This window comes from Choloepus didactylus, chromosome 8, assembly GCF_015220235.1.
Source record: "Choloepus didactylus isolate mChoDid1 chromosome 8, mChoDid1.pri, whole genome shotgun sequence".
Taxonomy (NCBI): domain Eukaryota; kingdom Metazoa; phylum Chordata; class Mammalia; order Pilosa; family Megalonychidae; genus Choloepus; species Choloepus didactylus.
Genome location: NC_051314.1, coordinates 124607967 through 124624096, shown reverse-complemented (window position 1 = coordinate 124624096; position 16130 = coordinate 124607967). Strand labels below are relative to the sequence as shown.

General features: G+C 37.3%; 1 protein-coding gene across 4 annotated transcripts in view; it reads right to left on the bottom strand.

The window, feature by feature from the left end:
• The window catches only part of CLEC4A (C-type lectin domain family 4 member A), a 41250-nt gene extending 29488 nt beyond the window's left edge, over positions 1-11762 (bottom strand). Inside the window, exons 1-4 of one of the 4 annotated variants that reach the window (XM_037846444.1) lie at positions 11572-11762; positions 11119-11254; positions 7209-7325; positions 1257-1355 (exon numbers count right to left, since the gene is read on the bottom strand). In XM_037846444.1, the coding sequence (XP_037702372.1) occupies positions 1257-1355; positions 7209-7325; positions 11119-11200 (298 nt within the window). In that variant the 5' untranslated portion in view covers positions 11201-11254; positions 11572-11762. Of the gene's footprint in view, positions 1-1256; positions 1356-7208; positions 7326-11118; positions 11544-11571 lie in introns of those variants that run through there. The other 3 variants (XM_037846445.1, XM_037846443.1, XM_037846446.1) reach the window with 3 other exon arrangements.
• Positions 11763-16130: the final 4368 nt, after the last annotated feature.

Below are 16130 nucleotides of genomic sequence, written 5' to 3'. Positions count from 1 at the left end.
GGATTATAACCAAAGTATAACATAAATATCTATAAGCCCATACTGATATAAATAAATGATTAATAAATTAGCAAATAGGGTAGAAGAGACAAATCTACCGTATAGATTTCCAAATAAATTATATAGATACTCCATCTTAAAAGACTTCTCACTCCTTAAGTGTGTGCTGTCATAGTGATTTCCTTTCAAAGAGTACAGTATGGAAAGGTGGGAGAGACCTGACAAACATTACTTCAGACAGGTGAACAAGGTCAACATCAACAGTCATTAAAGTACCCTTTATGTCCTGAACATGAAACTTTATCTCTGTGATCTTCCTCTCAATTATGACAAAATATCATAGAAATTCTTTTAGAGGGACATCCTATAATATACCTGACCAGTACTCCTCAAAACTGTCAAGGTCACTGAAAACAAGGAAAGTCTGAGAAACTGTCATAGCCAGAAGCAGCCTAAGAAGACAAGACAACTAAATGTAATATGGTATCCTGGATGGGATCCTGGAACAGGAAAGGAACATTAGATAAAAACTAAGGAAATCTAAATAAACTAAGGACTTTAGAGAGTCATACATATCAATATTGGTTCATTAATTGTAATAAATGTACTATACTCATGTAAGACATTAATAATTGGGGAAACTGTGCCTAGGGGATTAAATGGGAATTCTCTTTACTAACTATCCAATTTTTCTGTAAACCTAAAACTGATCTAAAAAATAGTCTATTAATAAAAGAGAAACACATCCATATAAAATCATCTTCATATGATCATCAATATCAAATAGAACTAAATGATGAAAACTAAAAGTTTCTCTCCCTCCCAAAATCTTCAACCCAGTCCATTAAGGTAAAACCATGTAAGAGTATTTTAGTTTTTTTCCAGAAATATTTTATACACATAAAATATGTTTTCTTAAGACACAAATGGATCAGATATTTCTTGAGAAAATACATTTTACCTGATGTGTGAGAAAAAGAGCAAGTGTGCACAGAAAGTTGAGAAGATAGTGAAGGCTGGAGAAATCAAAAAGCAATGTACTTACTGTTTCACAAGTAAGCCTCTGTTTCCTTGCGCAAATTATACGCATACATATAAGAATTATAGGTCCTAAATATTTGTACACTTGTAGCTTAAAATGAGTATGAGATGCAATTTCTTAGTGTTATATACCTGGAAATCTTACTGGAAATATTGATTTTGGGATCCTCACACAGTATAGTCAGCAACCAAATTAAAGGCACATTAATTTTTACCTTCTGTGGTCCGATTTGATCTCTCACATTCCACAAATCTGGGAATCGGTTCTTTTAGAGTCTTTTTTTCTTTAAGCTGAGAATATCTTTGAAAAAAAACTGGAAAAGAGAATAGACCATTCAATTTCCTGGTAGTGTTTTCACTTTCCTCTGAATTGTTATTTTGTTATTCTTGTATTCTTTATAGGAGAAAAAAACCTACAAATGTCAATTACTTTAGTAGAGGGATCCTGGTTGTGGGAAAGATTCCCCATCACCCCACCAACATAATGCTTATCCTATTGATTTCCTCTAAAGATTTTTTCAGGAATAGCTGCAATATCAGTAGTTGAAAGAGGACATAACTGCTCCATTATAATGGATCTGAGAGGGAGTTATCCATATTCTCCTTCAATACTAAATGCAAGAGCTATAGGGGGAGGGGAGGAGGACTGAAGGCAATTAGTCAAACACCTCTATATGAGAATGTACCCAGCATGGATCTTTTGGGGGGAAGGAGGAGAATTCAGTTAATTCTGAGGAGCTCTGGGTTAGCCTGGAGAGTGAGAAGCCAGATAAAGACATATCAACATTGATTAGGAGGGCATTATCCTCTTCCTCTTCGTTCCCTTACTGTCTCCATGCTTAGCACACTGACATGCTCAAGTCTTCCCCAATTTAAAATAAGCTACCACTCACTCTAGAAACAGACTTTTCTCTCTTCCTTCCCTCCTTACCACCCATTTGTCCACTGATCAACCGTATCTAGCTTCTGCTTCCACCATACCACTAAAACTACTCCTGCAATGGTCACCAGTAATCTCCTAGGGCATGTATCCAAAGACTACATACTAAACCCCCTTCCTATTTGATCAACCCATTATATTTGATTCCAGTTTTCATCCCCTGTAATTCTTAGGACACTCTTTTTTTCTGATTTTATCTTTCTTGCTACTGCTTCTTCTACCCCCTTCATATACTCATCTTCCTCCATTCACTTCTTTTAATTGTAACACCCCCCAGAGTAACACCCTTATCCCTCTTCACATAATAAATCCTCTCCATGACTGATGCTTTCAACAGCTACGTATATATGAATGATTTTCAAAGCTCTGATCTCTCTCCTGAAATCCAGAAAAATATGTCTCCCACTAGGCATGTCCATTTGAGGTTCACACAGTCATAAAAAACTCAACATGTCCAAAATTTAAATCACCACTTTCCAACTCAGACCTGCTATATATCCTATGCTATCTATTTCTTTAAATAACTTCATGATTTCTGAATTTACCAAGTCAAAAACTTGGAGTCATACTTTACTTCTCTGGGCCCCTTATTCCCCAAATCCAAATATTCATAAAGCCTCTATCACCCTGATTCTACCTCCTCATTATCATTCAAATCTATCTCCTTCTCTTTCTTTGCTACCACTGGCCTTAGATGAGGCTCTCACTGTTCCCCAATTGGATTAATGAGTTAGTGTTCTAACCCTCTCTTTGCCACCTCAAACTTTGTCCTCATATATCCATTTTCCACATCTCTGCCAAAAGTATATTTCTATACGTAAAATTTGATTATATCATTTACCTGCTTAAAATTCTTTAATGGCTCTCCATGACTCTGACACATTGCAATTACAGCCAAGAGTCTCCACCCTTCTCTGTATCCATACCCATTTGCAATCTGACTTTAGTACCTTCGCCCACAAAGTGGGATCTATTTCTCCACCACTTAAATTTAGGCTAGGAAGATGACAGAGTGGATGACGCAGAGCCGGTTTCTTGACCTTGAAAGAAACTACAGAGGGGCCTGAGGATGCACGGGGGTGTAACCAGCCATAGAGGGAACCCTACAGTACGTGGTGGGGATTGGGACAAAGATGCAGAGAGACGGTGACTTAAGACTTAAGGGATGGGGTAAGTTTGTCCAGGAGGCAGTCCTGGCCTGGAGCAGCAGCAGCAAAATGGCCAGGCAACAGAGTGAGCACGGCAGTTGAGACAGCGGCTCTCCACTCCCATGCACCCCACATTAACAATAAATCCTCCACAGCCACAAGGCCGGGAGGGAGCTCCGGAGAAGGAACCCAAGGCGCAGCATTTACTCTCTCCCAGCCCCCTCCCCCCCACGCCACGGAAGTCCAGGGGATGCACCAGCAAGAAGCGGGGATAGGAGAAGATGCCATATGGATGCATCAGGAGCCCCTCCCACAACTCAGAGGCTCATGGGCACATAGCAGGCAGGGAGTGGGGCATGTTTGCACTGGAGGGTCCCTTGAGCAGATTCCCTGCCCAACTGCACAGGGACCACATAGCACCCCCAGGGCAGAGTCTCCAGTGCACACGGAGAACTGATGCACTCATTGGTTCCCCACCTGGTTTGGACTCCACCCACCGCATAGGAGTTGTTCAGGGAAGACCAACTTGAGAGTAAACGATGGCTCAGGAGCGCCACCTGCTGGTAGGATTGGGGAAATTGCACTCCAGCAAGCTGTAGCTCTGCCAAATTCTCAAATAATCCTACATTTCCCAAAATAACCTTATCAAGACAAGCAAATGCCTCAAATCATAAAGCACTTGACGAATCTAGAAGACATGGAAAAACCAAAAGAACAAATTAAAAAGCCAAAAGAGTCACAAAATTTGGAGCAATTAATTTAAAGAAGTTCAAACAAATCTAGGCTTATGACAGACTTATGACTGTCTTTGGCCAATAGCAATGTAGTGGCAGTTCCAAGCCTAAGCTTCAGGAAGCTTTACTTCCTTCCACCCTCACTCTTGGGAGCCTAAAATTTGCCCTATGAAGAAGCCCAGGTTGGCCTAAACAATGATGAGAGAAATGTGGCCAAATTGCCCCAACATCTGGCCAAACCTCAGAAGTTGAGTTGCCTAGGTGACCAGCACCTCACTGCATATGCATAAGTGAGTTCAGCCAAGACCAGAGGAACCTCCCAACTTCAGTCCAAATTGCCAACCACAGAATCATGCGCTAAATAGTCATTTTAATCCATTAAATTTTGGACTGGTTTGTCGAGCAGCAAAAGATGACTGACATAACAACCTTCAGAAAAATATCCAGACTCTATAATGGTGCCCAACAGATTTCATGATCTGAACCCTGCTTATTTCTCCCAACTACAACTTCATCTCTTACAGCTCCTCACTTAGCCCTATATGTTCCTGACATACATTTTGATATTTCCCCAAATTTTTCCATGGTCTCCCACATCTCTGTGACATTCTTAGTAGACACAGCTCCTCACTTAATGTGCTCTTCATCCCATTTGTGACTAAGCCCAAATGTCACCTTTTCCAGGAAGCCTATTCCAGCCTTACTTATCCTAGCCTTACTCACTTCATGTACAATAATTTCCATACTAAATGAGTAAATAGAATCTCTGTCCAAATACATACTAGCTTTCATATCTTTTAAAAATTTGAAAAAGCTAAAGATATACAGAAATAAACCTATTTGCTAAGTTGGCTTTTGAATCTCACACAGCCTTAGGCAAGACAGAAACAAATAAGATGAAAATCAACAGAGCAGTGTGGTATTGATGAATGAATAGACAAAAAGATCACTAGAACAACAAAGAACCCAAAAACAGACCCACACAAATAGAGCCAATTAACCTTTGAAAAGGAGCAAAGGCAATCCAATGGAGAAAGGATGGTCTTTTCAACAAATGGTTCTAGAACTACTGGACATCCATATGCAAAAAAGTGAATCTAGACAGACTTTACACCTTTCACAAAAATTAACTCAAAATGGATCACAGAGCTATATGTAAAACAAAAAAACTATAAAATTTCTAGATAACAAGGAAAAATTCTAGCTGGCCTTGGGTTTGTTGATGACTTCTTAGACACAACACCAAAAATATAATCCATAAAAGAAAAAAATTGGTAAGTTGGATTTCATTAAAGTTAAGAACTTCTGTTCTGCAAAAGACACTCTTAAGAGGATGAAAAGACAAGCCACAGAATGGGAGAAAATATTTACAAAACACACCTGAAAAAGGAGTTGTATCCAAAATATACAAAGCACTTTTAAAAACAAAAAGAAAACAAACTCAAATAAAAAATTGACAAGAGATCAGAGCACCTCATAAAGATGGATAGCCAGCAAATAAGCATATGAAAACATATTCAACATCATATGTTATTAGGGAATTAATAGCAAATTAAAACAAGAAGATAACACTATACATCTATTACAAGGTATAAAATCCAGAAAACTGAAAACACCAATTTACTGGTGAGTATGTAGAGTAACAGGAACTCTCATTTGTTGCTGGTGGGAATGAAAAATGGTACAGCCACTTTGGGAGACAATTTGGAAGTTTCTTACAAAGTAAACACTGTCTTACCATACAATTCAACAATCATACTCCTAAGTATTTACCCAATTGAGTTGAAAATTTGTGTCCAAACAAAACCTGCAAATGAACGTAACTCTATTCATAAATGCCAAAAATTGGAAGCCATGACGATATCCTTCTATGGGAGACTACATAAACCCACTGTGGTACACTTATATGATGGAATATTATTCAATGATGAAAAGAAATGAGCTTTCAAGCAATGAAAAGACATAAAGAAATCTTAAATGTACATTGCTAAGTGAAAGAAACCACTCTGAAAAGATTCCATACTGCATGATTCCTACTATACGACGTTCTGGAAAAGGCAAACCATACAGACAGTAAAAAGATTAGTGGTTGCCAGAGGTTTGGCCAGGGGTTTGGGGGAGAGGGGTGGCAAAAAAGAGAGGATGGATAATAGGTGGAGAGCAAGGCATTTTTAGGGCTATAGAAAAATTCTGTGTAATACTGTAATGATGAGTACATGGCATTATGCATTGGTCAAAACCCATAGAACTATACAATACAAAGAGTAAACCCTAATGTAAACTATGGAATTTAGTTAATAATAAAGTGTCAATATTGTTTCATCAATTGTAACAAATGTATCACATCAATGCATTAATGGAAAGTGTGGGCAGGGGGAGAGGGAGTTTTGGAGAACACTCTATCTTCTGCTCAATTTTTCTGTAAACCTAAAACTGCTCTAAAAAGTAAAGTTTATGTTATGGGTTGATTTGTGTCTCCCAAAAAGATGGGTTCAGGTCCTGACCCAGGGTCCCATGAATGTGACCTTATTTGGAAACAGGATTTTTGAAGTTTTTAGTAAGATGAAGTCAGACTGGATTAATGTGGACCCTAATCCAATATGACTGGAGTCTTTATAAGAGGAGGAAATTTGGACACAGAAAGAGACAGAGAGAGAGATGCCATGTGATGGAGGCAGAGATTCAGTTACGTTGCCACAAACCAAGGAACGCCATGGATTGCTGACAAGCCACCAAAAGCCAGGAGTGAAGCAGGGCCTGCTGAACCTTGATTTTGGACTTGTAGCCTCCATAACCATGGGAAAATTAATTTCTGTTGTTTAAGCCAACTAGTCTATGGTATATTGTTATAGTGGCCCCAACCAACCAAGACAGACTATTATTAAAAAAAAAAAAAAAAAAAAAAAAAAAAAAAATTCAAAGGAGAACTCTTCCTGGAATATTTCTTCCCATCTCCTTGTCTACCTGCTCATCCCAAAATATAAGTTGCTCTGCACTCAAATAGGGTTCACCCTGTAAACACTACTAAGGAAATAAAGGCTTGGGCTCACACAGCTGTCTAAGATACAGATGGTACCTCACAGATTTCAGTCTATAACACAAATCTTGCCAAACATACACTCTTCAATTTCTCTAAAGAAAGGGGATTCCAATATTTTTGCAAAATTGTAACTAAATCCAAATAAAGAGCAAAATTGCTAATGGACTCCTACTAATTATGTCTCCCCCAGAGAAAAGTTCTTTTCCAGATTTCTGGATAAACCCATTGTTAAATGTCAGTATCTAACGGATACCGCCTTTTCATGTAAGGCAGATATTTCTTATTGATTCAGAAGGCATACTTACTGATAAAAGCAATAAAGAATGAGATTGCCAACAGCAGCACAAGTATCAGCAATGAGGCAAGAAACAGCTTGGGGAAACTGGGATTACTTTTGTGAGAGCTGGTCTTCTTATTGGGAGCTGAAGGAGAAACCAATTAGATTCATCAGTAACAAATTCTGTCCTTACTCCTTCCCCCTTCGCTTCCTCTTCTCTTTTTTCCTGGATGATACACAATTACTAACTATGACATTTGTGATAAGAAATAGAAAGGAAACAATAATGTTCATTGGAAAATTCCAAATATGTATTTGAAAAATACATAAAAGTACAAATTCCTACCATTGACAGATAACAGTTGTTAGCATTTTGGTATATATTCTTCTGGCAATTTTTATGCAATTTTATTGAGATATATTCACATACCAAATAATCATCCAAAGTGTACAATCAATGGTTCACACTATCATTATATAGTTGTGCATTCATCACCACAATCAATTTTTTAATATTTTCATTACTCCAAAAAAAAAGAATAAGAATTAAAATAAAAATAAAAAAAGAACACCCAAAATATCCCATACCCCTTATGCCCCTATTATTTACTTATTCATTGTCTTTGTTTTCTTACTCATCTGTCCATATACTGGATAAAGGGAGTGCCATTCACAAGGTTTTCACAATCACCCAGTCACACCTTAAGAGCTATATAGTTATACAATCATCTTCAAGAATCAAGGCTACTGGATTACAGTTCAGCAGTTTCAGATATTTCCTTCTAGCTATTCCAATACCCTGAATACTACACAGGAATAGCTATATAACGCATAAGAATAAACTCCAGAATAACCTCTTGATTCTATTTGAAATCTCTCAACCACTGAAACTCTGTTTTGTTACATTTTTCTTCCCCCTTTAGGTCCAAGAAGGCTTTCTCAATCCAAGGATGCCAAGACCAGGCTCATCCCTGGGAGTCATGTCCCACGTTGCCAGGAAGATTTATACCCCTGGGAGTGATGTCCTACGTAGTGGGGAGGGCAGTTCTTCCAGCAATTTTTTTAAATTAAATTCAGTTCTATTGAAATATATTCACATACCATACAGTCATCCATGAAGTACAATCAACTGTTCACAGTACCATCATATAGTTATACATTCATCACCACAATTTATTTCTGAACATTTTCCTTACATCAGAAAGAATCAGAATAAGAATAAAAAATAAAAGTAAAAAAGAACACCCAAATCATCCCCTCCATCCCACCCTATTTTTCGTTTAGTTTTTGTCCCCATTTTTCTACTTATCCATCCATACACTAGATAAAGGGAGTGTGATCCACAAGGTTTTCACAATCATACTGTCACCCCTTGTAATCTACATTGTTCTACAGTTGTCTACAGGAGTCCAGACTACTGGGTTGGAGTTTGATAGTTCCAGGTATTTACTTCCAGCTATACCAGTACATTAAAGTCTAAGAGGTGTTATCTATATAGTGCATAAGAATGCCCACCAGAGTGACCTCTCGACTCCATTTGAAATCTCTCAACCACTGAAACTTTATTTCGTTTCATTTTGCATCCCCCTTTTGGTCAAAAAGATATTCTCAATCCCACAATGCCAGGTCCAGATTCATCCCCGGGAGTCATATCCTGCATTGCCAGGGAGATTCACACCCCTGGGAGTCGGGTCCCACATAGGGGAGAGGGCAGTGAGTTCATCTGCTGAGGTGGCTCAGTTAGACAGAGAGAGAGGGGGTCACATCTGAGCAACGGAGAGGTACTCAGGGGGAGACTCTTAGGCACAATCATCTGCAAGTTTAGCCTCTCCTTTGCAGTAATGAGCTTCATAAGGGCAAGTCCCATGACAGAGGGCTCAGCACATCAAACCACCAGTCCTCAATGTTTGTGACAACATCAGCATCAGTCCAGGTGAGGAAGTCCAACACTTCTGCACTTTCCCCCAGCTCCTCAGGGGGGGCCTGTAAATGTATTCTTATTCTCTGCCCAAATTACTTTGGAATGTGTCACTATTTCACTCTAACCTATACTAACCTACCATATCTCACTTCCTATAAAAGTTCCATGTAATTGTGGTATTTGAACAAACCAACTGTAGAGTTACACTGTTTGGAAAATATAGATCCTGCACCAAATAGACATCTCTTCCCTTGGTCTCACGTGGAAGTTGAAGTTTTAAAATATAGTCAGTTTCGACCTTTACCCTTTGGCCCGGTTTGCCCTAGTCTTAACCAGATCATTCATATCACTAATTGAAGTCTGGGCTCTTTTTCAGTCTTTTTTTTTTTTTTTTTTAACAGCTGTCTTCCAGCAATTTTTAAAGTGATTATACATACATGCACATTTTCCCATATGACTGACACACTATAAAGACTGGTTTCTGATCTATTTTTATTCACACTGTATCATGAATATTTTTCTTAAGATTATTTATTATAGTCACATAGTATTTCATTATATAAATAATCCTCAAGATTTTTTTCCAGTATTATCTACTTTAAATAATGCTATTGTAGATAAAAATTTATAATCACCCCTGATCATTTCCTTAGGATAAGGTCCAGTACTTTTTAGTCGCCATTTCATTGTTAAGAGTCAGTTAAGAGCCACTTCTTAAAGTGATGATATATTGTTGAGTGTGGGTAAGGGGGATGGAGACCAATACTGTATAATATGATCTTATTTTTAGAACAAAAATTTAAGTGTACATACATCTAGAAGGATATACATGAAAATGTAATTTTTTTTATGTATTCATTCCTTTTTTTGGCTAAATAATATTCCATTGTATGTATATACTACATTTTATTTAGCTGATAAATAAACCAATGAATCGGTTAAAGCAACTTGGTTTGCTTCCATCTTTTGGCAATGCTTAATAATGCCGCTATGAACATTGGTGTGCAGGTATCTGTTCGAGCCCCTGCTTTCAATTCTTGTGGGTATATACCTAGTAGTGAGATTGCTGGGTTCTATGCCTATGGTAGCTCTATACTTAGCTTCCTGAGGAACCCCCAAATTGTTTTCCACCATTTTTTTTGTTTTTTTGAAAATGTAATTTATGGTTATCTCTGGATTGTAAGATTAAGTATAAAAAATTTTTCTATAATGAACATTACTTGCATAATAAGAAAACGATCTAAAGTATTTTAAAGGGAGAAAAAAGTTTCCTTCAGTGCTCCAGAGACAAAAAGTTTTACAAGGCACAAGCAATCCTGACTGTCCCTCATAGCTTCCGGAAATCTACATACATTTTTCTCTCTTGTTATTTACCTAAGATACCATGCATGCCCCCATATTACCTTTTATCTACTCCCAAAATTAATCAAGTCTGTCTTGGAGATGCAAAATGCAATAGATTTTCTGAACTCTGAAAAATTTCCCTGAAGATTTAAGAGATTTATTTTCTTTGGAAGATTTTGTAGTCTTTCATCTGCAATGCTTTTTGTTGCACTTCATCCAATACTAAAAAATATACACTCAGCTTACTCTACCCACACTCTTCCCCTCTAACTGATCAAGACACAAAGCCCACTAATCCATCAATAAACCCTGTGTCTGGACTAGACATGGTTTTAAGACCTGTACCCAAACGTTTGACACAGCCTCATTCAGCCCAGAAGACACAGGAGCACAACTTCTCATCATTACAACTTTTCTTGACTCAGGACTGTAGTTGATTTCTCACACATCAATTTCCTCATAGTCAGTGGAGTTGAGGCTAGAGATAGGGTCATGATATATTTCTTCCCTATCATATATTTGCACAACCCCTTACTGCCTATCTACAGGTAACTCAATCTTCTGGGAATCTTCAGTGTTTCCCAGGCATGGTCAGTCACAGAACTAGCAACTGTAATTTATCCTTCATTCCTAATCTCATCACCAACTCTGACTACCAGAAAATGTTTCTTACCTGAAAGAGGCTCTGAGTTGGTACCTGAGGACTTGGATTCATTTTCGAAATTCAATTCAGCGTACATGACCTCTGAGGCCATGTTGAGAAGAGGACTTCTTTCTTCAGAAAATGTTTGAGCCCTTCCTTAAAACATCTTATAAATGAGAACCAAACATGTTGGCAAATTGTTGCACTTCCTATTACTCAACTAAATAAGAGCACAAGTCCCAAAAAGGCACATGCCCCTGAGAAGTACCTCACGAAATATAAAAACCTCAGCATGGAACCACACAGTTCACAGAAGCCCAATTCCCAGTATCAGCACAGTGGGAATCACAACTTTTAATCTTACCTTAGCAAATGTAATAAAAGTAAGAACTCAAAGGGTGGGGAGAAAAACAAGAAGGAAAGGAAAAGAGGAACTAAGTAGTTAGAGAAATCTTTCCCGAGAATTGTGTTTTCTGAACTCACCAGCAAGGAAGAAATTCAAACATTCTTATGTATCCATAGGCAAATACAGTTATTTGTAGACCAGCCAAGCTGGGCTTATGCTCACTCATGTTGCGTTCACCTCATCATTTGTGGCTGGTCAGACAACTTCTTGGCACTGCGTTCTAAGAGGTCATTGACGTAAAAATCATGTCAGCATTCTCACTTTGACGAGTTAGCTTCCTCTGGTGTAGTGGGGAAGTGAAAGTTTAACTCTTACACCTTCTGAAGCTATTCCTCATCTCAGTGCACCCTGCTTTTCTCTGTTGCTCTTAACTAACTCCATTATGAATCTCCATTCACTTTTCTATAAACACCTCCAGGAACTCCTGAAAGCAGCTCTCTCCATTGGATTGTAAAGAAATAGGCCACACTTGATTCCACCCTACTCCTATCCCTTTAATTCCTGCAATACCACAACAAAAGCCAGGTACATACAGCTATTTTTAACAGTTGGGATAACTAAATGGAATTACAATGTTAGAAGAGAAAAATTTTTAACTGGATACTAAATTTGACTTTCTTCAAATGCCAAGAGGGAAATATTCCAAAAATTAAATCTTTCATGTGGAGTCTTTACACAGATGCACTCCCAGTTCATCGCCCAGATTCTCTGCTCTCAAGTCTCCCCAGATGAGTCTCCTCCTTTGAATTTCCTCCATCTAACTTAACCACCTTTTGGAAATCTTACCTCCTACCCCTATAGAGTCGTCTTGCCACTTACCCATCAATACCACCCAATATATTTCCCCAAGTCTGACTCTTTCATTTTGAAATAATACCCCAGAACAGAAGATCCTTCAGCAAAATCAGTGATAGCAATTGACTTCCCAAGTCTAGCAGAAAGTCTTAGATAAACAGCATAGCTGCAGGTGAAACTGGATATTCAAAATATCCTGGCAGGGGCCAGAATGGACATGAGCATTCCAAGGTGAAACCCCTTCATGATCTCCTCTCAATGTGAGTTGCAGGCATACCTATTGAAGATCACAAAACCTTTTTGTCATTCTTTTTTATTTGAAACAATCACAAACTTAGAAAAGTTACAAGTACGTTTTTTTTTTCTGAATCATCTGAGGGTAAGGTGCTGTCCTGATGCCCCATCATCCCCAAATACTTCAGTGTATATTGCCTAAAAACAAGCACCTTCTCCTGAGCAACCACAATATAACCACCAAAATCAAGAAGTTAACATTAATACATTTTTACCATCTAATCCTCAGACCCCATTCAGGTTTTGCCAATTATCTCAATAATATCATTTACAGCAAAAGAATCCAGTTCAGAATCACATGTTGCATTTAGTTGTCATTTTCATTAGTCCTCTTCAGTATGTAGTAATTGCTCAGTTTACCCTTGACTTTCATAACCTGGCATTTTTGAAGTTATTCTGCATAATTCTCTCAATTTGGGTTTGTCTGATATAATCATTACCTCCTACCAGGTGGTACAAAATTTCAACCTGCCCCAGTATGATGATGTTCACTTTGATCACTTGATTAAGGTGACATCTGCCAGATTTCTTCACTGTAAAGTTACTCTTTACCCCATTTGCAATTAATAAGTATTTTGTGGGGGGAGGGTCTTTGAAACTATATAAATATCTCACTCCTCATCAAATTTTCATTGTTTTTTATAAAGTACAGATTATTTCCTATTTTTTTTCAATTAATTATAACCTGCCACTATTATTGTTTATTTTCATGATCTAATTGTCCCGGTTTGGGCTGCTTGGGAACCTGGAAAATATGCATTACTACTTCCCTTTTGAGGAATGATGAGATTGAGAGTCTAAGACATTAACTAATTGGCCAGGTCACATATCCAGTAAAAACAGATTTTTAATTTGAACCTTTAATTTTAATCCAGGCTTGTCTAATTTCAAAACCTAGCTTTGTATTCCAAAAGGTTAACTTTCAAGGAGTAAGCTACCCAGCAGATGTTGGATAATTGTCTTTCAGGGATATTACTGGAAGGGTTGTTTTCTATAAAATTATCATTAAGATCTCTTTCAAACCCAAGATTCTACGTTCTCTTTGCACCTAGAAGAATATTAAGGATTTTGACCAAAAAAGGAATGGAGTTAGTGCAGTGGCTGCTGACAAATGAGAGGAAGGGAGGGTTCACAGTTCCCCTATAAATGAATAGTCTTTATACATAAATATTGTGAACCTAAATATAGGTTGTGGCCACCTGTCAATGGTTGAGACACTCATCCTGCCAAGGAAATACCACAGAATCAGCTCCTAAGAGTCTCCCCTACTGAATAAAACCAGTCTGTCCTTCAAGGACCAAGTGTAAAGCACACTCTTAGCAAACAGCCAAGCTAAGCAGGCTGTAATTTTCATTTTATAGATTGAAGTAAGAATTGAATATTTGGTTTGCACTAAATTTAAAGACAAAAGTTTTGAGAACAACTTTTTAAATGCATTTTTCATGTGTATTAGCCCTTTCACTAGAAACATGGGCCTGTCTGGACAACATCTTTATTTTATAAATCATATTTTCCCTATCCAATACTGGTTAGATAAAAAGCTGATTAACTTTCACTAAAGCATGTCTAAGATCCTGAGCAAGGATTAGCATAATTAAGCACCTTTATCTGTACTTTATATTTTTGATGTCACCTTTAAATTATAACTTTAGGCTACCTCAAAAAATTACTCATCTGTTCAGGTTAAGGAGTCAGTAAACAAGAGTAATATGGGAAGGCTTACAAGTCAATGCAAACAATTAAGATAAAATGAACCCTCTATTGAATCTAACTATAGAGCCATTTCTGGTGCTTTGCGAAAAGGCAGCATTAGCAAACTGGAACAATATATATGCAAAAATCCTCAATAAAATACTAGCAAACCAAATGCAACAGCATATTAAAAGAATTATATACTATGATCAAGTGGGATTTATCCTTGGAATCCAAGGGTGGTTCAACATAAGAAAATCCAATTAATGGAATACACCACATTAATAAAATGAAGAAAAAAACACATCTCAATTGATGCAGAAAAGGTATTTGACAAAATGAAGCACCTTTTCTTGATAAAAATACTTAGAACACTAGAAATAGAAGAAAACTTCCTCAACATGATAACAGGCATATACGAAAGGCCCACAGCTAACAACCTACTTAATGGTGAAACACTGAAAGCTTTTCCTCTAAGATCAGAAAAAAACAAGGATGCCCACTGTCACCACCGTTATTCAAGATTGTACTGGAAGTTTTTGCCAGAGCAGTTAGGCAGGAAAAAGAAATAAAAGGCATCCAAATTGGAAAGGAAGAAGTAACACTATCCCTATTTGCAGATGCTATGATCCTATATGAAGAAAATCTGAAAAATCCACAACAAAGCTCCTAGAGCTAATAAATGAATCCAGCAGCATGCCAGGGTACAAGAGCAACACCCCAAAATCAGCAGTGTTTCCATACACAAGCAATGAACAATCAGAAGAAGAAATAAAAAAAAAAATTCCTTCCACAATAGCAACTAAAAAAATCAAACATCTGGGAATAAATCTAATGAAGGATATAAGGAATTTGTATGCAGAAAACTACAAAACATTACTAAAAGAAATTAAAGAAGATCCAAATAAATGGAAGGATATTCCATGTTCATGGATTGAAAGACTAAACATTATTAAGATGTCAATACTACTCAAAGCAATTTATGGATACAATGCAATCCCAATCAAAATTCCAACAACCTTCTTTGTAGAAATGAAAAAGCCAATCATTAAATTTATGTGGGTGGGTAAGGAGCCCCAAATAGCTGCAGCTATCTTGAAAAAGAAGAATGAAGTTGGAGGACTCACATTTCCCAAAACTTATCACAAAGCCATAGTAATCAAAACAGCATGGTACTGGCACAAGTTGAGATATATAGACCAATGGAATAGAATTGAGAGCTCAGAAACATGTATGGTCAACTGATTTTTGACAAGGTAGCAAAGACTACTCAATTGGGAAAGAATAATCTCTTCAACAAATGGTGCTAGGAAGACTGGATCTCCATTTGCAAAAAAAAAAAAAAAAAAAAAAAGAGGACCCCTATTTCACACCATATAGAAAAGTCAACTCAAAATGGATCAAAGACCTTAATATAAGAGCTAGAAATATCAAACTCCTAGAAGAAAATGTAGGGAAGCAACTTCAGGACCTTGTGTTAGGCAATGGTTTCTTAGAATTTACACCCAAAGCAAAGCAACAAAAGACAAAATAGACAAATGGTACCTCATAAAAACTAAAAGATTTTGTGCCTCAAAGGACTTTATCATGACAGTAAAACAAAAACCTACACAATGGTAGAAAATATTTGGAAATCACATATTGGATAAAGGATTAATATCAAAAATATATTAAGAAATCCTTCAACTTACTACAAAAAGACAAACAACCCTATTTTTAAATGGGCAAAAAGGTTGAAAGTCATCTATCCAAAGAAGATGTACAAATGGCCATAAAGCAATGAAAAGTTGCTCAACATCATTAGCCATCAGGGAAATGCATATCAAATCCACAATGAGATACCATTTCACACCCA